Source organism: Anolis sagrei, chromosome 4 (genome assembly GCF_037176765.1).
Source record: "Anolis sagrei isolate rAnoSag1 chromosome 4, rAnoSag1.mat, whole genome shotgun sequence".
NCBI classification, from domain to species: Eukaryota; Metazoa; Chordata; class Lepidosauria; order Squamata; family Dactyloidae; genus Anolis; species Anolis sagrei.
In genome coordinates this window covers 47829440-47851637 of record NC_090024.1, presented here as the reverse complement: position 1 = coordinate 47851637, position 22198 = coordinate 47829440, and the positions used below count along the sequence as shown (strand labels likewise).

At 40.0% G+C, this 22198-nt stretch overlaps 1 protein-coding gene across 8 annotated transcripts in view; it reads left to right on the top strand.

Moving 5' to 3' along the window:
• CHD7 (chromodomain helicase DNA binding protein 7) overlaps positions 1 to 22198 on the top strand; it is a 141616-nt gene that overhangs the window by 15725 nt on the left and 103693 nt on the right. For all 8 annotated transcript variants that reach the window (XM_067467408.1, XM_067467411.1, XM_067467410.1 and 5 more), the window contains exon 3: positions 20270 to 22106. In XM_067467408.1, the coding sequence (XP_067323509.1) occupies positions 20445 to 22106 (1662 nt within the window). In that variant the 5' untranslated portion in view covers positions 20270 to 20444. The remainder of the gene's footprint in view (positions 1 to 20269; positions 22107 to 22198) is intronic.

The following is a 22198-nucleotide window of genomic DNA, read 5'->3' as shown; positions in this document are numbered from 1 at the left end:
GGTTGCTTTGATCCATGTGCTATAATAGATACAAATGTATGTGTGTATAACTTTAGTTAACAATACTTGTCTACTGGATTCTTTTTAGTTTGTACAACTTGAGAATGTAAACAGCATTCCCTGAATTATAAGAAGTATCATATTTGTGTTAGATCGGTGTCCTTCCTGGCTTATTTAAAACAGCCAGAAGGGGATTGAGTGAGTAGAGGGAGTGGTCTGCTCATCCATAAAGCAAGACATAGTTCCAGTTTGCTTAAAGAAGTCAATTACAAAGCCATTACTGGAAAAGCCGTCTTGGGATCCCTCAGTCTGTGATAATTATCAGCCAGTCTCCAACTTTCCACTTTTGGGCAACATATTGGAGTGAGGTGATCTTCCAGTTTTAGGGACTTCTGAATAAAATGAATCATCTAGATCCATTTCAGTCTGGCTTCAGGCCTGGTCATGCGAAAAGATAGCATTACTCATCCTGGTGGATGAGCTATTCTGAAATTAGATAGAAGGAGTGTGTCCCTGTTACTTTTGATAGCTCTTTTGGCCTCTTTTGTTACTATCAACCATGGTATCCTTCTGGACTATCTTATTGGGATGGATTTGAAGACACCTTTCTTTAGTGGCTTCATTCTTCCTGGAGGGGCAAACCCAGAAGGTAGTGATAGCAGATTCCTGTTTTTCCTGTTGGGTAGTAGAATCCCTCAGGGCTCACTTCTGTCCCCATGCAATTTAACATATACTTGAAACTGCTGAGAGAGATTTTCTGGAATTCTGGGATCTGGCACCATCAATATGTAGTAACGCCTAACTCTGTTTTTCCATTTCCACTTCAGTCTAAGGAAGCTGACCCTAAAATGGTATCTGACATCTGTAATGAGAATGGACAAATTGAAACTTAGTTCAGACATGACAAAGGTGTGCCTGGCCAGTTTAAAAACAGACAAGGAAATATGGCTTCAGTTTGTGCTCTGAAGGAAAAACATGTGAATGTGCCCCCTCTTCCAGTGTCTTATTTTTGTGCAAAGGTTCTCATAACTGGTCATAATGAGTGTTGCACAAAGGCTGAAAGTGAAGGCTGGTAAAAAGCAGGAAACGGCTTGCATTGTCCGAAGTGGTTTTTGAAGGTTTAAATTTAAAACACACACAATGATTAAAGCTCAGTTCAGATTTGCGAACTTGTTTTCAAGAGTAAGAGTGTTAGACATTGCTCAGGATTAAATAAAGTCACAATTCCTTTCCCCAATTTTTGATAGTACAGGAAAGGAGCTTAAACTGCTATTTAAGTTTTACTTTTGAGTCATCTTTAAGCAATCATTAATTTGCCAATGTGTCCCCTGATTTGAAAACTCAAATGTATGGTAAAAATATAATATGCTAATAGAAGTGTTTAGATTATACCTTTCTTCAGTGAAAGAGTAAAAAGGGACAAGACATCTCCAGCTAAATGTGGTAGAGGTTCCAGTGAAGGTGTGGAGATCCTTTGCCCAGCAGTTCTGATATATGTTGAGCAGTTGCTTCCCTTCTAAGCAAGATAGCTTGGTAACAGGAATGCATATGCCCCTTTCTTTGGCCATAAAATAATCTTGATATGGGCAATGGCTATAATAATGGAAATACTCAGGTGACAGTAAATTTGTATCCATATGCAAGGATGATGTTCAGCAAGCACACTGGATTCTGTATCAGGTGTATGTATTAAGTCTTAAATTATGACAATTTAGAATGTTAGTAAAGGTAAATATTTCCCCTTGACATTGAGGCTAGTTGTGACTGACTCTTGGGAGTGGTGCTCATCTCCATTTCTAAGCCGTAGAGCTGGTGTTGTCCGTAGATGCCGCCAAGGTCATGTGGCTGGCATGACTTCATGGAGCGCCATTATCTTCCCGCCAGAGTGGTACCTATTGATCTACTCATATTTGCATGTTTTCGAGCTGCTAGGTTGGCAGAAGCTCAGGCTAACAGCAGGAGCCAACCCCTATTCCCCGGATTCAACCGCTGACCTTCCAGTCAGCAAGTTCAGCAGTTTAACCCGCTTCTCCATCGGAGGCTCCTAGAATGTTAGAATGTTACACTTATGCAAACTAAGGAGTTCTCTGATTCATAAAGTGCTATTTGGAAGCTTGTTTACGAAGCATCTTGAAGCAGTTCACCCCTTTCTTCAAACTAAAACCTGATTAGAACTACCCTAACAAAAATTGCAATTTTCTTTTGCAAACACATGTGTAATAAGTGTTGGGTTTGCCACCTTCTACCCTTTTCTCCTCTCACACATGTGAAGTAGAGGAAGCTTGACACTTCTCTTCATTGATTTTAGAGTATTTATCCCCAACTCTTCATCCAAAAAGGCTTCTAAAGTGGCGTACAATTTTTCAATTTTACAGTTCCCTGATCTTAATTTTACAGTCTTTGTGATGCAGAGCAGCCTATCATTTCTTGCAGGTGCCCCAATTTGGACAACTTTGAGTTTGTTACAGCTAACTATGATTGGATCAGTTTTCAAAGTGCAATCATTGGTATCTCCAGGTAAGGCATGGGAGGATTTGCCTCTGAAGCCCTGGACAACTACTGCTAGTTTTGAGTGTAAACCTGTACTACTCAAAAATGGTAATCCCTGGATCAGTGTCAATCCCCAAGCGATCAACTGCCAGTTGGCAGAGAGTTTCTAAGAAAGAAAGAAAACGAGTACTAGGACATTAGAGAAAGCACTGCACTTGAGAAACACTAGTATAGGCAGTACTGAGCTCAGTGGATGCAAGTGGTCTGGCTCGGAATAAGATAGCATCATTTATTCTTCAACCATGGCTTTCCTATTAAGTATACAACTGAGCTTTGGCTTATGTAGGGACATTGTTTGTGCAGTTTAGGAATATAAAATGAAATACTACTCTTGAGTTTGCAAACTTTCCTCTGAAAAAGGTATGAGGTTATCCTTGTGTTTTCATGGTCTGGTTTAAACTAGTTTCCCAATTTTATGTTTTTCAGTGTTGATTTAACATTTGTTATATTATGTAGTCATAATTCTGCACAATAACAGAAATTGACAGTGTGTACTTAAATAACATTAACATAGTAGACAAGTTAGAGGTGAACATTTTAGATACATTTAATGCAGGGATTGTAATGCTATATTGTATTTGACTGTAAATCCATTACTGTTTTGGAATTGTGACTGAAGACTGACAGGTCACAGGTTCGAATCCGGGGAGAGGCAGATGAGCTCCCTCTATCAGCTCCAGCTCCTCATGCGGGGACATGAGAGAAGCCTCCCACAAGGATGATAAAACATCAAATCATCCGGGCGTCCCCTGGGCAACATCCTCGCAGACGGCCAATTCTCTCACAACAGGAGCGACTTGCAGTTTCTCAGGTCGCTCCTGACACGACAAAAAAAAAAGTTTTGGAATTGATACCAGAGAATACATGTGGTCATATTGTACAATGGTATAACCTGTTAGAATAGTGGTTCTCAATCCCTAGGTTCCCAGGTGTTTTGGCCTACAACTCCCAGAAATACCATCCAGTTTGCCAGCTCCTAGGATTTCTGAGAGTTGAAGGCCAAAACATCTGGGGACCCACAGGTTGAGAACCACTGTGTTAGAACATTATACTTTTCAGTGGAATAAGTCTTGTGAAAAATGACAAAGTTTTACCCTATAATAAGGGTCTAAGGTAGCGAAAGTACATTTGAGATGTTATTGTCTGCAAAGTACTTAAGTTTTACAGTGATACTCTTTTAACATGATATTCTGAAGCTTCAAATTTGCTGTTAGCAAATTATCTCTTACTATACAAAGTGTTTGAATCAGCTTTTGCACACTTGAAGCCAATGAACAAGTCAATCATTTTTTATTTTTTTATTGATACATCAATTCAATTAACACACTTTTGCCATACAAATTTTATATCCAAGTCACTTTACCTTATATTACACTTTATATATTCCTTAGATGTGTATCACCCATTACCCATCCCCTCCCCCCACTTCCCCCCTCCCTCCTAGAACAGCGATTCCAAATTATGTCATTGTGGAAAACCTGGTTCAAAATGCTATATTGAACCAGGGGCTAAAACAGCAAGGTGAAGTGAAGGAACATGTAACCTTAGTTGTAAGTTCACCTAGATTTGGGGGAGTTCACCTACATCCAGAGAGCACTGTGAACCCAAACACCAATGGATCTGGACCAGACTTGGCACACATATCTGATATGGTGAAATTTGTTTACTAGAGAGGTTTGGGGGGAACTGACCTTCTTTTCTGGGAGTTGTAGTCCATACATAACCAGAGAAACTGTGATCTCCACTGATGATGGACCTGATCCAAACTTGGCACACAGAACCCCCATGATCAACTCAACCTACTGGAGGGGTTTGAGGGGTCTGACCCACCATACCGGGAGTTGTAGTTTACCCTGCAGCCTGAGAGCACACTGAACCCTACTGAAGATGCATCTAGAGCAAACTTGCCTAACATCAGAAACTGATGGAGTTTCTTGGCGTTAACCTGGCATGATGTGAGTTGTAGTTAACCCACAACCATAGGCATTTTGTACAATTAAAAAACAGACCTTCTTCAAATAACCCGGGCAAGCCGGGTACCCAAGCTAGTAGCTATATAAATGATGCCCCTTATAGGAAAAGGAAGAAGATTGGGGCTAAAACAGCAAGGTGAAGTGAAGGAGCATGTAGCCTTAGTTGTAAGTTATAATGGTTTGATAGTTCACAACATCTTTGTTTCTTTGATGGAATGCTGGTTAAAAGTAAAAGGAAATTATAGGCTTCAGGCACCAGGCACTGAAGTGGAAATGCCAAAAATACCTCTATCTGTCTGTATGTCAAGAAAACGGCATTGAATGTTTGCCGTGTTTGCGTGCATTGTTATCTGCCCTGAGTCCCCTTCGGAGTGAGAAGGGCAGAATATAAATACTGTAAATAAATAAATGAATAAATGAATAAATAAATTCTTGCTTCCTGTACGAGTAAAATAAGATGTTCATGTCTTAATTATTTGTGGTTTTAGTACTTTCCAGCGAGAAGGAAATAATAAAGTGATGCCATATGTTACAATCTGAAATATATTTCTCTATTCTGTTCATTTCCCATAACTTTAAAGTGTCACTGATGAGGCATTATACTGAAAGGGATAACTGGTGGGCACCTTGATTTCTGTCTAGCTTGTGCTTTGACATGGATGCAACTGGTGATGAATAGTGAGCAGTAGATTTCTGCCTGTGCAGGTACTTTGCTGGTTGCTGGATATTGCATATGTTTGCTAGGTGTCTATGTCCACACATAAGGAAAATATACTGTTGCAGATGGTGAAATGTAAAGCTTTCATATAAAGCTGTGGTACTGGTGGTGCATATTTCAGTAGGGGAAGTAGATGAAAGGCATTCTAAACCGTTCTATTCTACTGTCACTCTCCTGACCTCATCAGAGGAGAAAGGCAGGCACAGTTCCATCATGCCTGGGCCTCGAAGCAGTTATGGAGCCCTCCCTCCCAACTACCACTGACCTGTCCTCAGAGGAAGAGAAAAGATAGGCACAGTTCTATCATGCCTAGACTTAATCCCCTCTCACACCACCATCTTCTTTTCTTGTTGAGTCATGACTTTATTAGGTTGTAAATCTGAGAGTAAAGAATTCTTTTGTTGTTCCTTTTCTTCTGAAGCACCTTGTAATAAGCAATAGCAACAACAACAATGCTCAACTGGGAGTTGATTAAAAAGACAGATGCAGCACAATGTATTTAATGCCTTCAAATTTGAACACTAAAAACATGTTAGTGGACCATCCTCACCTTCTGTTTGTTTGTGACCATATCTCCCTCCCCCCAGGTCCTTCAATCTTCGGGGGAGGCCCTCCTTTCGCCCCTGCTAGTTTCACAGGTTTGTCTCATGGGCACAAGGGAGAGAGCCTTCTCCTCTGTGGCCCCCCAACTCTGGAACTCATTACCCAGAGAGATTAGGAAAGCCCCTTCCTTAGAAACCTTTTAAAAGAACCTTAAAACCTGGCTCTTCCGCTGCGCCTTTGATGAGGAGACACCCAACCTCACACTATTGCTCCACTCAGTAGGTCAAATAATTTTGAATATTTACATAAAAGTGTAAATTAAGATAAGACTGTCCAGCTCTTATTAAGCCATTATTCTAACCTTCTTCAATGTAAATGTGCTTAATTGTCCTTCCAATAATAATAGAGTAAAATAATAATAAATGTAATAAAATAATAATAGAGTGAAATAGTGGAAATTAATAATAACAGTAATAATAGAGTAAAATAATAAATGTTACAACAACAAAGTATAATAATAAATAACCTTGACTCAAGTATAAGTCGAGGAGGGCTTTTTCAGCCTTAAAAAGGGGCTGAAAAACTGAGCATATACTTGAGTATATCTTCAAGTAACAACACTTTTTACATTATCAGGTTAAATTTATTGTGGCAGCATACTGCTCAATTTCCCTAATAAATAAATGGATCATGGTTTCCTTTCTATCTGCCTTTTCTGGAATGGGAAACTGAAACTGATCATTACAATGATCCCTACATCTTCTGAAAAGATAAAGAATAGAAATGGAGCAGAATAGAAAATCTATAGATCTTGAATGTTGTTGGATTCCAAACCTGCATCAACCACCATGTTGAGCTGTCAGGAACCATGAGTATTGTTATCCAGCAATATTTGGAAGCCCACATGTTCTTCGGTCTGCAGTATTTTGCAGTTTGGGTTTTCACTTTATGAAAGGGGTGAAATGAGAAATGTGTTTCAGTTTGTATGACTACAATTAGAAGGGTATTTGGAGAAGGTAAATAATATCCACAGTTTCTTGTTCATGTGAAAGAGAAAGATGGAATCAGTTAAGTTGTTGTGTTGTTGGGGGCCCCATAGGCCAAATACAAGGCTCATGCAGCCTGCAAGCCATACTTTGCCCATCCCAACTATGTGGGCATGCACAAGGTAGATTAGCAAGTATAGTACCATATACGGTCATTATTGACATCTAAAGAACTCGCTACTGAATTGAGGTCTGTCACATATTGATAATCTTGGTAATGTGTTTATGGCAGTTGATGAATAATGGTTACCTGTGCATAGAAAAATATTGAAAACATCTGTATTCTGTGCCTTTCTTCTCACTAATAACATAGTGAAGATATTGGCTTTTTATTCCGTTTGCATGCTACTATTTACTAGTCAAGAACAAAGTTGTGAGGATCATCAGTTCAGACCACATATTTTGAAAAAGCCATTTGGGGTGGTTTTAGTGGTTGCAGCAGTGGGCAAAGACAAAACCTAGAGTGAATGGACTGTGAGCTCAAAGCTCATCTATTTTGTCTTCTCTTTCTGTGAAAATGCAGCCACTGTGTAGTAGTCAATAACTGGAGAATTATCATTTTTAAAAGAGATGTATTGTCAAAGACTTTCATGGCAGAGTCATTGGGTTGTACGTTTTTCAGGCTGAATGGCCATGTTCTAGAAGCATTCTCTCCTGACCTTTCACCTGCATCTGTGGCAGGCGAAAGGGATGTCATTGTGTGTTTAGGATTTCCTAGCTAAGTGTTGTTAGCTATGGTAGAATAGTACAGTTTTTGCTTTTTAATCCTTTCCGTGACATGTTCAGTATGTGTTACTTTAACCTTTTAATGTCTATAATGTTTTGGGACATCATTAGTTAAAACAATTATATTATATTGTGTAATGATAGACTGATTTAAGCTCAGTCATCCAGTTCATTAAATTATCAGCACATTTTAACACTTGCATTAAATTGTGTTTTTCTGTGAGAATGGAGCAGAGTTCATTTCAGGGGTGGGGGTAGGGTGAGGGAGATCACATGTTTTTTCCGCACTTTGTCCATTCAGACATGTGTAGACTGTTCTACATTTGGACAAGATCCTTTGGATGGTGAACCAGCTCTTTCACTTACTGGGTCAGGGAAACAACAACCGTGCACAGAAGTTAAGATGCACACAAATAGAGACATCGATGCAATAAAGCTTCTAGAGAGGCATAAGTTGATCACCTTTCATGATGCATAACTTATTTTAAAAGTAACTTGTAACTTGGAAATGATGCTAATTTATTTGACTGATTTAAGTTTTATTAATACAATTCCTCTAAGTGTTGCTAGCGTAAAGATGCAGTTGCTGGATTTCATAAAGCATCATGTCATTAACAGAAGTTTCTTATTTGAAGTGACCCCTCCAGTCACTTCAAATAAGAAGTGGTAGTGTAATTTTTTTTCTTTTAATGCTAAAACATATGAATGCCAGTAGGCTTTCAGCTTAGAAATGATTGTGATTTGCATTTTCCCATGCATACCTTCCTTGCTTCTCTAGTTAGTGTGCCATCTTTAGTCCACATAGCTTTTCTAGTTGGCTTCAAGATTGAGATTGTATACTTGTACTATCTGTATTGTTTGTAAAAAAAATAAAAAGAACCAAATATTATAAGTGTGCGCACACACACACACACACACATATGCACATACAGACATGCAATTACTTTAAATTGCCAAGTTTAAGATTGTTTATATTTTACTTATGTGTTGGTAAGTGTGGATAAATGGCTTCTGTACAAATGCATATGGTTGTTTTCTTGAACATAGGAAAGTAGCTGTCCAAAAAACACCGAAAAGACAAGAACTTAAAATAACACATGGGAAAGTTATGTGATTAATGTAGAAATAGTTTTCAATAGTCCTTCTGTGTAGAAAGATTGTCAAGAGGTTACAAAAGATACTGCCGTGTGTGTATCTTTGTAACTTTGCGGGACTCTTAATACTATAATATTTGAGGGTTTGTCAAATTTGCTGTTTGTTCCATAGCGGATTATAATAAATGTGAGTTATGCTTAATGCATCTGTTTTGCATGCCAGAAAATGAGTGAAGCAGCCATGCGTTAGCAGCTACAGCCCAGTGCAAAGCCTCCAGCTTACTGTTGTGACCTCTGCCCTTTTGTATCCTGTGACACTCAGCTTGTCTTTGTGCTCAAGTTTATTCATGATGGATATGTTTCCCTCCCAATCGTATAGGTTGAGCTCTTGCAGAGAGAACAGATAAATTATTTTCAGCTGCTGCCCTGCCAGACTTGAAAAACGAACAAACGTTCGTAGTATGTTCAAGAAAGGGCTGTTTAAGCAGAGTCCTCTCTTTAACATGATGGGGACAAGGAACCATATCATTCTTTACAGTGCGAAAAGAGTTGACTTTGAGATACCTCTTAAAGGCAAGAGAGGTAGGAAATGCCAGATGACTTCGTTAATGAGTGACAAATGCAGTAAGTGTACAAAGCCATTTCCTGTAATGAGAGTAATAAGTTGTGCTTGGTGGGGTTTTTTTTCCAGTTTGCCTCAGTATGTGGCTGTTGGCTTTGCCTTGTGAATCGTCTGCTGGTTTAGTGTCAGCTTTATACAACAGTATAATTGCCAGGAGATTTTGATGTTTGTTGGCAGGAATACAGCTTTTTCTTCTCATCACACTTCATTCTGTTCTGGTCATTTTGACATAGCTGTTGCACATTCACTGTTTCGGTAGCTAGAAACAGATATCAAGTTAAGTTTATATTGCTGCTCATTTTGTTCTTGTGAACTGCTTTAAATTTTCAAGGATCTTGCACTTTAGCAGATGCATTCGGGATGTTAAACACTCCATCTAGAGATTATGAAAACAATCCCAAGTCTTCATGTTTCCTTTGACATCTTGGTAGCTAGTTTTACCAAAACAAACATTTTAATATTGTAACTAATGTAAAGTCAATCTGAGCAGTTTTATGCTCTGTAAAATAGCTGACTGAACATATCCAGAACAGATAGTTGTTACTAATCTATTTAAGAATGACAATTTTTCAAATGCATTATTGTTTTTAACATTTCTCTTACGCAACAAATGGAAACTTAGTTTTTCAAAGGCAACTGAAAATTGCTGTTGCTTTTATTATTTATTTATTTATTTATTTATTTATTTATTTATTATTTACTGTACTTATATCCCATCCTTCTCATCCCCGAAGGCAGCTTACAAACTATGGCAATAAGCCAATGCCATAATATTTAATTACAAAAGATAATATTTAATTACTCTTATTCTCTATTAATGTAGCAGGACAACCCTTAACATTCAAGCTATCCTCCCCATGAGAATCAAGAGCAAAGTTAGCTGTTGAATGGATGACTCCTTTACAATGTCCTGGATTGTTTGTGACTGGCAACTAGTCACCATAAGAACTTACAAAACAAATTACATTTTACTGCTTTTGTTCAAGTTTTTATTTTGTTTTATTTCTTACTCTTCTTTGTTCTCTAACATTCCCAGGCAAGAGTGAAAAGGAACATAGGATGATAGCAGAGGGGATAAGGCAAAATGGGAGACACGTGAAGCAATTCAGAACAAGCTTTGATGTATTTCTGGGAAGATACATTGTGTAGTAGTTTGGGTGTTGGACTTGGGTCTCTGGGGAACTGGGTTCAAATCCCACTAACTCATAGAAACCCACTGGTTAACCATGAACAATTTGCACTCTCTCAGACACAGAGAAGAGCAATTGCAAACCCTCTTTGAACATACCTTATCAGGAAAACCCCATGATAAATTTGCCTTAGTGTTACTGTATGTTAAACACCACTTGTTACACATACAACAAAGGTGTCTAGCACTACACAGACCCATTGCTTTTCTGTTACCAATTTAGAATCATTAAGCACCTGCTTTTTCAATGTCTTTGAGACCAGAAGGCCTTTTTGGAGGGGCAAGTGCTAACCATTAACTAGGACAGTGGTTCCCAGCCTTTGGTCCTCCAGATATTTTGGACTTCAACGCCCAAAAATCCCAGCCAGTTAACCAGCTGCTAGGAATTATGGCAGCTGAAGTCCAAAACACCTGTAGGACCAAAGGTTGGGAACCACTGTTCTAGAAAACTAACCTTCTTCCAGAAATCAAGGAATTCCAATGTGTTCATCAGGGGCCCTTCCAAACAGCCCTATATCCCAGAATATCAAGGCAGAAAATCCCACAATATCTGCTTTTAACTGGATTGTGTGAGTCCACACTAGGATAATGTGGGATTTTCTGCCTTGATATTCTGGGATATAGGGCTCTGTGGAAGGGCTCCGGGACTTCTTTTGCCTTTAGGAAAGGGAAATGAAACTGAACCCATCCTGACATTAAATAAGTCCCATTCTGGAGTCTGTGTGCTGGTACTCACCACATTTTAAGTATTCTTTATGCTTCCAGCTATTTTCCCAGGCACTCAGCTGTCCGGCACTTCTGTTACTCTGATAAAAATAATGAGAATAGTGGAATGGCTAGTTGCTGTCACAATGCCTTTCTAATGGACAGGAAAGTAAAGTCATTAGGAAGTGCAGGATACGCTAATGGCTGTTAGCACCTGAGTATCAGTATTGGCCTATCTGGCATACTGTAATTGAAGTTAAGACCAGAAGCATGGAACAATCTTATTTTGTGTGTCAAAGGCTTTCATGGCCGAAATCATTTGATTGGTATGAGTTTTTCGGGTTGCATGGCCATGATTCATTACCATTCTCTCCTGATGCTTCACCTGCATCTGTAGCTGACATCTTCAGAGCTTCTGTTAGCAGTGAAGCTAGTGGAGTTTATACGTATATATCTGTGGAATATCCAGGGTGGAAGAAATAACCATTGTTTGTTTATAACAAGTGTGAATTTTGCAATTAGCAAGCTGGAATAGCCATGAAGCTGCAAAGTCATTATTTTGCTTTGTTGGAGTCCATTCCTCTACAGTGGGATCTTGAGCAAGGCCTCATATGCCGAGCAAGCATGCCAAAGAAAATATGGAAGAAATGTGACCTTAATGAAGGGTACACTTTTAAAGGTGAAAACCAGAATCTGTAATTGGACATGAAATTAATAGATAACTAGTGTAAGTAGAATTCAGTATCTAACCATATAGCTGTGTCACAGCTGCAATTCTTACAAGCTAAAATTACTGAAAAACTTTTCAAAGGTAATGCTGTGTAGAACCTGGGAGGGTTGCGTTCCAATAACCCTATGAAATGGTCTGCCATCACCAGCCATTCTGCTTCATGCTTATTTTAATTTGAAACTGAGAGCAGAAAACATCTGTTTTAAACTTGACTTGGGATAGCAGTGAAAATCTTTGTCAGTCTTTTGGATTGCTCTTGAGAATCCTATCATGATTCTGGCTTTTGTTTTCCTTTCATTTCTATATTTTTGTTGGAGAGACAGGTAAAATTGGCAGGGAGAGTAGCCCATATGGAGTGAGGTCAAGCTGTTGCAGAACCTTGTGCTATTCTGTGCCTTGCTATTATCCCCCCCCCTCTTTTTTTTGTTTTTGTTTTGGCTGTAGAATTTCATAGAAAAAAGTAGAACAGCAAAGTTACTCCTATGTGGGATAATCTGTATTTTCAGGCTGATGCTAGAATGTACAGAGAGATTAAGATAGGGCTGCTGTTCTCACTCAGCAGGGCTGTAACCTTGACTTGATCTCTCTGTATTTTTAAAAACCTAATCTGAACACACAGATCACTTCAGGCAAGCCTCCCATCACCATTGTGCTCTTTCTGTGCATTCTGAATTGTGAAAGCAAACTTTTTTAAAGTGAATTGCTGTAATATTCTTCTCTCTACTTGTGAAAGGTGTGTTGAGGGCATGTGTAGAAGTTGATGTGGAAGTAGAGAAAGGAAAAGACCGACTGCTATAGAGATTTTGCTGACTCAGACAGAGCAGGTGTTTTCAATGCAAAGTGCATAATGATCCAAGGTCAGTCAAGTAATTTCAGCACCTGAGTTAGGAAACAAAAAAGAAATATACCTCTCATGCTCTGATATAATGCAAATACAATAAAAATATTTAAGTAACCAACTGATAGTATATTATGGCACTTAAAATTGGCTACCTGAGCCCCCCCCCCCAAAGCTTTGCTTTGTGGGAAGGGTCAGGCCTAAGTCACTTCAGCAGCCCAATTCCTCTTCACTGCACATTTAATAGAATAACACAGTTGGAAGAGACCAACTCTAGTTCAACCCCCTGCCATGCAAGAAAACCACAATCAAAGCACCCCCAACTGATGGTCATCCAACCTCTATTTAAAAGGCTCCAAAGAAGGATCTCCCACCACACTCTGAGGCAGGGAGTTCTATTGTCAAACAGCTTTTTATGGCCAGGAAATTCTTCCTAATGTTCAGGTGGAATCTCCTTTCTTGTAATTTGCCAACCATTGGCCAACCAATTTTGGGGAATGTTGTTGTTTCCTCCATAATTTTGGGTGAACCAAGTAGATTTTAACATGCCGAACACAACCATGTATATGATATGTCTGTATCATGTACAGTTTTCTAGAAAAAGGCGAAACATCGTAAGCATTGCTATATATCTTTAGCAGCACACACCAAGACAGTAATGAGGAAACAAAACTAAAAACGTTTTACCACAGTTTGTAATCAATGTTTGACACTTTGAGGATGAGATTCCAACAATAGTCACCCAACGAAGATGGATTCTATTTGCCCTGATATTGTTTCTCCATTTTGGCAATGTCCTGATGAAATCTTTCACCATATTTGTCATTCACAGCACCCAGGTTGTCTGGAAAGAAGTCCCAAGTCGAGATGAAGAAAATGTATCTTCAGTGATATGTTCACTTCATTGATTTGCATGCTTAAAACAGACTTTCAACCTATTGGTGCTTTATAGTTGACTAGAAAGTTACAAATAACATTCTTGAAGGCTGTCCAAACAACGTGTTTTGCACCCTGTAGAAGACTATCAAAGTGGTTATCCTTCATCACATATCAGATTTGTGGGCCAATGAAAACCCTTTCTTTTATCTTCATATCATTTATGCGTGGAAACAGCTGCCACAAATATATTAAGGCTTCACTTTGCTTGTTCATCGCTTTAATGAAGTTTTTCATTGGACAGAATTTGATGTGTAAAGGTGGAAAAAAATATCTTCTTTGGATCTACCAGTGGGTCATATCTGACATTCTTATGCCACTGAACCAATTTTTTGCAGGGAGGCCAGTCTCTAATGCAAATCTCTTGCTCGACTGTCCCACTCACAAAAGAAACAACAATACTTCATGTAACCAAGCTGCAGACCCAGTAGAATTGGAACTACCTTAATTAAGATCACCACACTCATTCTAGTTGTGCTACGGGTATTGAAGGTGATTCAGCAGAAGTTGCATGTTTCCATATGATTCTTTCATATGAATGACATGTCTGGCAGATATAGAGAGCAGATACTGCTGTTGTGCAGCTAAACAGCCTTCAAACTCAAGAACCTGTCTGGGGTACTTTGAATGTACTTTTCCTGCACGGCATATGGTTGGATTAGATGGTCCATGTGATCTCTTCCAAATCTATGATTCTATGAATGATGAGTCAATAAATAATCACCATTCTGTTGGGTCATTGTTGTATCTGAGAGCACAAAACAAACAAAGTAACTGCAGGAAATAAGATATCTGGAGTATCTTTAACCAATGAGTATTGTTTATGCAATTGCTATAAAATTATTGAACCTTCAATTTTAGGTATATTTGCTTTAATACGAGCTTCACTTGAAGGTAGTAGGACTTACTTGTGGGCAAACCAGATTAGGCTCATGTTGCTAGTCCATTAACTTAAAAATACTGTTATTGATGGTACCTGTGCTAAGGTGATTTGTGACTAAAAGTCCATGTCTTCCTAATAATTCCTTTACACACACACACGCACGCACACACACACAACTGATCAGCAGATGAAAATCTTTCCAACAGATACAAGGTTGTTCCTCTTGGAAATGCAGTGAAAATAAAACATTTCTTGGTCATAACTGCAAAAACATCCACTTTGTTTTATTGTGACCCAATGAATAAAGACTTGAAGTCACCTTATCAGAAGCAACCCCACTCAGAACTGCCATCAGCATGAGCTGGGCCTCTTGCCTGGTGGACAGCGAAGGGGAAGGGAGCACTTCAATTGCCTTCCAGGTGTGGCAGCGCTCCCCTAATCATTTGTGGCACCATAGGTGAGCCTGAGAGAGGTCCGGATAGCCAGTTACACTTTAAAAATATACCTGTTCCGAATTTCATACAAATTCAACTGAACAAACCTAGAGAACCTTTCTTGTTCATAACCCGTCGACTGTCTGTACAGGATAAAACAGAAAACGTAAGATGACTTTGTTGTTCTGAAGGCCTTTCAAGAAGTAATAGCAATATTATGCTTTCTAGCAAACAAAAACTTTGTAAAAGATGAGAATATAATTACCTTACATACTCATGTATAAATCTAGAACTTACAGTAAATAATCAACCCCCCCCCCCCCCCCAGAATGGATAGACTTATCCATGGATAAATATGGGCATGTAGTTTAACTCTTATCAAGAAGAAAATCATCCCCTTCTCTGAATACAATGGTGAAAGGCAAGAACTTAGTTCCACTGGGGAAAACCTAAGAGAAGCACCGACCCCCTCTGCTCTCTGCCAGAGGCCTTCTAGCCTTTTTGAAAGCCTAGGCAGGCAAATGGCAGCAGCAACCAGGGATGGGCAACTTCCTGAGGTTTTTCACTTTCCTCAACTTATCCATAGGTCATATTGAAATCCATAATTTTCGCCCTCAAGCCTGGCCATGATGTTGACTTATACATAAGTACAGTGGAACCTTGACTTACAGGCATCCCTGCTTACAGGCCTTTGTTCATCCTAAGTTTTGTTTTGAGATACGAGCTACGTCTGAGTTGCGAGCTAGAGCAAGAGAAGGATCCATGGCTCAAAAGGATTTCTCTACCTCCCTTTTCCCTAAAGCACCTCATCAAAGCGATTGCACTCCCTCAGCGCCAACATCACAATTCACCCGCTGCCTCTCCTCTCTCCTTTACTTCCTCGAGCGTGCACACTATGCACCCCCCCCCAAAGGCCTGATTCTGTCATGACCTCTCAGTGGCACCTCTTGAATGGCTGAAGTCTGCACGCAGCAACCTGTTCCTTTTGGCCTCAATGCAACCTGCCCTTCTCCCTGCAACCCACTTCTCCCACCTTCTGCCTTGGGCCCAACAGTGGCCACTGTTCTCACGCCACTCCTCTCCCTTGCCATGGCATTTGCCACCGGCTCATGCAAAGCCAACCCACCACCTGCATTGAGCCTGGTGCAGTGCCTGCTTCTCTGGATACGGTAGTGGGGGAGAGAGATTTATGGCTCAATGCAATGAGTCCTATCTTTCGCTCTTCCTGAATTTGGAGCCCCCCCCCCCCCCCCCCGTGTTAGGCACTCACCAGGCCACATTGAACACACAGGACACCCATGAAGGAGACAAACCAAGTTAAAAAAAAATTCAGGAGGCGAAACAGATTAATTGCATTTCAGTGGGGAAATTTGACTTGACATACAAGTGTTTTGAGTTAAGAGCTTGGTCATGGAAGAAATTAAGGTATCACTGTATATATGGTAGAACACTAGCTAAACACAATTTACTGTTAGTTTTTTCAATTGACTAAAACATAACTTATACCAGCACACATTGAATGTAACCTGCAATCCAGCTGGGAAGGCCTAGCTTCTAAAATTTAACCTAGAAATTAAATGCAATTTACCGCTGAAGAGTAAAATAGCTTGTAGTAGTTCAAATACATACAACTGTATTCCCAGGAATCAATCAGTACAGATAAGAACAGAACAGAAATGGTAACTTGGAGTAGACTGCTGTAAAATGTCTGTGAAGGCTCTGCTGCCATTGCTCCATCTAGTGGGATTTGGGATTCGAGAGGCAGCTTTGTGTTCTTCCAATCTCTCCAGCTTTTTTGTATGTGAGAGGCTTCCAATTGCTCTATCTCCACTTCCTACACTTTCCCGCAGGGCACAAGCACAGCCATGCAAATATAATTCACCAGGCAGCCCAGGAGACATGCAGACATGCAGTCTGTAAAGATGAGTGATGACAACTGTGGGGGGAGGCGTTTTTTCCCCCCATCCTAGAATGGCTCTATTGGGTTGACATTGCTTTTTCTTTCCATCAAGACTCTGGTGCAATTGCTAAAGTGGAGTGGTGGAAATTTACTTTGTTTCTCTTCCCGCAGGGCTTATGAGTATAGATGAGGTGGGCAATGGTGACCCAGTGCTCTGGGTGTTAACTGAGGCATGAGGGATACAGATTTGTCATTCCCTGGCAGTGGATTTCTCTTGTGATTGTCCTACCTATAAATACATTCTAATTATTTTTAGAATTTATAAACGAAGCTATGTCAAAGATTTTCAATTGGTTTCCGAATAAAATAACCAAACAATAATAAAACAACCCACTGAAATACATCAAATATTTATTGAAAGTTGACACTCAATTCTATCAGTGGTAGAAGACACCTAACTCTTTGAGCTCAATATATGACCATTCATTTGCCTTCCTTCCTTTCCATTTTAACTGCATAAGTGTGTAACATTTTTGAGATTTTCTGGAGCTCCCTGTGAGGATCTTGTAACCACCCAGAGGTCCCTGGACCATACGATAACAGCTGATGCTCTGGAGTCAAAAGCTTCCTTTATTTCTTTCATAGTTGTGAATGTGCCCTTGTTTACTTTATTTCAAATGGATGGCTTTAACCTCACTTTTTGCATTGATTTGTAGTGTGTTTTGGTAAAGATAATAACCGAGGAGATTAAACATTTTGTTCAAAATGTACATTGAACAGATTACAGTTAGTAATGATAAATAGTCTATGACAGGGTGGGAAATCATGGTCCTAGGGATGTTTTTAGCCCAGAACTTCCATCAGTCCTAACTGACATAGTTAATAGTGAGGGATTAGGGGAGCTGCAGTTGAAACACATATGTAGGGCCACGGTTTCTCATCCTTGTCTAAGGCTTTTATCCAATGGTGTCATGCCTCTAGTTCAGACCTTCTAACGCTTGAGCAAACCATGGTTTTATCTTTGAGCAAATATCAGATCAGTATCTTACTTGCTTTTTTAGTGTTTCTCCACTACCTCTTGGCAAAGCTAGTGGAGAAAGCATGGGGCCTTTTGTAACTCATTAGTCAGATATTTCTAATGCTAGTTGCTATGGTTGCATAAGTACACGTGAAATAATAATATCCCTTGTAGTTTTTTTGTTGTTGGTATCGTAGCATTGAATAGAATCTTGTGTCTTCAGTGTAGATACTTTTAAAATGTGTTACTGGAGAGAGTGTCCACTTAAGGCAGTCCTAGCTTTGTGATTTCAATGTTATTGTTGCATTCATGTTTGTATTTATTTGTCCAACAAATAGTATAGAAGACATAGAGTAGGTCTTCCAGATCCATAACTCTGCATCCATACTTTCTACTGGTCACAGATTGTTACCCTCCATATTATTAAGTGGTGATGATTTGAATGTGGGCATACTGAAGTGTATACTATGAAATGTAGATCACTTTATGTTGGTGTTGTCCTTTCTGTCTTAGTGATGAAAAAAGGAAGGTTCTCTGTCATGTTCCCCTTGTATCTTTTGTTGCTCAATGTCAGAATGTAGAGAAGATTGTCCATCAGTTTGGTTATATGGGTCCAAACTGACCATATAATTCAAAGTGCTGGCTTTACCTACAAAGCCCTAAACGGTTCCGGCCCAGCTTACCTGTCCGAATGTAAATTCCTCTATGAACCACATCAAAGATTAAGATCGCCTGGGGAGGCCCTGCTCTTGGTCCTGCCTTCCTTGCAAGTGCGACTGGTGGGGACAAGAGACAGCGCCTTCTCAGTGGTGGCCCCTCAACTATGGAACTCCCTCCCCAGTGACATTAGATCAGCCTCCTCCCTCCTAGCCTTCAGAAGGAAAATAAAAACTTGCCTTTGGGATCAGGCTTTCAGAGAATAGTGCAGTGCAGTAACGGATTTGGAATATGTGTAATGACTATGGAACGGTTTGGACTACGATTATGAGTGGCACGATTTTTAATATTCAATGTAATGTTTAATATTCAATGTAATGTTTTAATATGTATTAATTTTAATATAATTTTAATGTTATCGGAATTGTATGTGTTTTAAGCCATTGAATAATTGCCTATATGTAAGCCGCCTTGAGTTCTCTTCAGGGTAGAGAAAGGTGGGATATAAATAGGATGGATAAATAAATAAATAAAATTAGTTTCAAACTTAATTCTATGGAAGTGTAGATCCCCCCTGTCTGATATTGTGCAAGTTCAAAGCCTTAATAAAATCATGTTCACTTTCTACTGCTGAAAAGCTGACAACAATGAGTTAATCATACAAAATTAATCTTCATTGCATGCTACAAACAAGTCTCTTCCAGTAGGATGTTAACAGATATAGTTTGCATTATAGAACCTTTGCAGCACAATCCTGTATACAAATACTGTTTGTCTTGATTTAAAAGCATATTCAGTATGATTCTTCTGTGAGAATGACAATACTCTCTAATCCGGTAACATGGAAAAGTTATTTTCTCTGCATATATAACTGAAATATTTCATCAAAGTTGGTTCAGTGTAGTGGCTAAGATGTCGAGGTACAAATCAGGAAGTTCAAATTTGCCTTTTCCCCTTGCCGTGAACTTGTTAGGTGGCTTTGGGCAAGTCATACTTTGTTAATCTCAGTCCTCCCAGCTGAAAGATGAGGGATAATAAATGTGATTTATCTTTACAGCGTTGTAAGGATTATGCATGTGATAATAATGCACGTGAAGTGCCTCGAAAGTGCTGTGTCAATGTTAAGTATTAAGCTTTAGTGTTGCATTACAAGTCAATATCCTAGTTGCAACTTGGTTGGCTACATTTCATTTAAATAAAGTGAGCAAGAGAATTGTTTTTAAAAATTAGGAGACGCTAACCTTTAAAACCAGGAGTGTCTGAATCATCTTATTCTAGCTTTTCCTAGTGTTTGCTCACTCAACTGATTACTCTGCTCATGAGTACAAGGTTAAGGCTATGCTGTTGGTAACTAGAGCATTTTCAGGATTTTAGTTCAGCAGATGGGCTGCTTGGCTATATTCATGCATTTGACTGCCTGCTGTGGCAGCTGCTTCAGCTGCCTGTTGTGTTCTTTTGTTCTGTTCCATCCAGGAATGGAACACAAGGAAGTATAGTGAATGGATTAATTTAAGGTTACTGTTTCCTGGCTTCCTAGATTGTTTTAATCATACTAAAGCCGTGTATGATCGTTTCTTAAAATGAAATATTAAAACTCAGTATTTAAAAGCTTCCGTTCAGAATAGGTGAACGATCTTGTTGCTGAAATGTAACTTTCAGTTTACTTGCAATCTAATTTTTGTTCTTACTTTTTTTTTTTTTTTTTAGGACTGGTAACAAGAATTTGCCTGACACTCTGTGGTCCAAAAGAATTAAGAAAATATGGAATGACATGAAGGCGATTAGTTGAGGATTAAAGGCTTTGAAGACAAACACCTCACTGAGGTGAAGCACGAACTAGTATATCTAGTGGTAGCTCTGAGACGTTGCGTCTGGAACAAAGATGGCAGATCCAGGAATGATGAGTCTGTTTGGAGAAGATGGGAATCTTTTCAGTGAAGGATTGGAAGGCCTAGGGGAATGTGGATACCCTGAAAACCCAGTAAATGCCATGGGGCAACAAATGCCCATTGATCAAGGATTTGCCTCTTTACAGTCACCCCTTCACCATCCTCCAGCCAATCAGAATCAAGCAAAATTGACCCATTTTGATCACTATAATCAGTATGAACAGCAGAAAATGCACCTACTGGATCAACCCAATAGAATGATGAGCAATGCCCCAGGGAATGGTATAGCATCTCCTCATTCACAGTATCACAACCCCCCAGTTCCTCATGGTGGGGGCACCGGTAGTCAGATGGGAGTCTATCCAGGTATACAGAATGAAAGGCATGGACAACCCTTTGTAGATGGCACTTCTATGTGGGGGCCCAGGGCAGTTCAAGTGCCAGATCAGATAAGAGCACCATACCAGCAGCAACAACCTCCACCTGCACAGCCACCGCCACCAACACCAACAGGACCACCTGGACAAGGTCATCCTCAGCACATGCAGCAGATGGGAAATTACATGGCTCGTGGTGACTTTTCAATGCAGCATGGTCAACCACAGCAGCAGAGGATAAACCAGTTCTCTCAAAGCCAGGAGGGTCTTAATCAGGGAAATCCTTTCATTGCCACCTCAGGACCTGGCCACATGTCTCATGTGCCCCAGCAGAATCCAAGCATGGGGCCTTCTTTACGACACTCAGTGCAGCAATTCCACCATCATCCCCCCACTGCTCTCCATGGAGAATCAGTAGCCCACAACCCCAGATTCTCTCCCAACCCTTCTCAGCAGGGTGCTGTTAGGCCACAAACACTTAACTTTAGTTCTCGGGGCCAGACAGTACCTTCACCTACTATAAACAACTCAGGGCAGTATTCTCGTTACCCTTACAGTAACCTAAATCAGGGATTAGTAAACAATACAGGGATGAATCAGAATTTAGGCCTTACAAACAACACTCCAATGAACCAGTCTGTACCAAGGTACCCAAATGCCGTAGGGTTTCCATCTAACAGTGGTCAAGGACTAATGCACCAGCAGCCCCTTCACCCTAGTGGCTCACTTAACCAAATGAACACACAAACTATGCACCCATCACAGCCTCAGGGAACCTATGTTTCTCCACCTCCCATGTCACCCTTGAAAGCAATGAGTAATCCAGCAGGCACTCCTCCTCCACAGGTTAGGCCTGGTAGTGCTGGAATACCAATGGAAGTTGGCAGTTATCCAAATATGCCCCACCCTCAGCCATCTCACCAGCCACCTGGTGCCATGGGAATTGGACAGAGGAGTATGGGCCCTCGGAATATACAACAGAATCGGCCATTCATGGGTATGTCTTCAGCACCACGGGAGATGGGGGGTCATATGAGACCAAATGGTTGTCCAGGTGTTGGACTTGCTGATCCACAAGCAATACAAGAACGATTAATATCTGGTCAGCAACATCCCAGTCAGTCATCTTTCCAGCAACAAATGCCAACGTGTCCTCCCATGCAACCTCATCCAGGTATTCATCATCAGTCATCACCACCACCGCATCCTCACCACCAGCCTTGGGCGCAGCTTCACCAGTCACCACAGAACACACCACAAAAAGTGCCTGTCCTTCAGGTAGGTTGCATGTCAAAAGTGTCGTTTACTTCAAACTATTTTCCATTAAAACTATTCTATATAGGTACATTAGTGTAGGTTTGGTGGCAAAG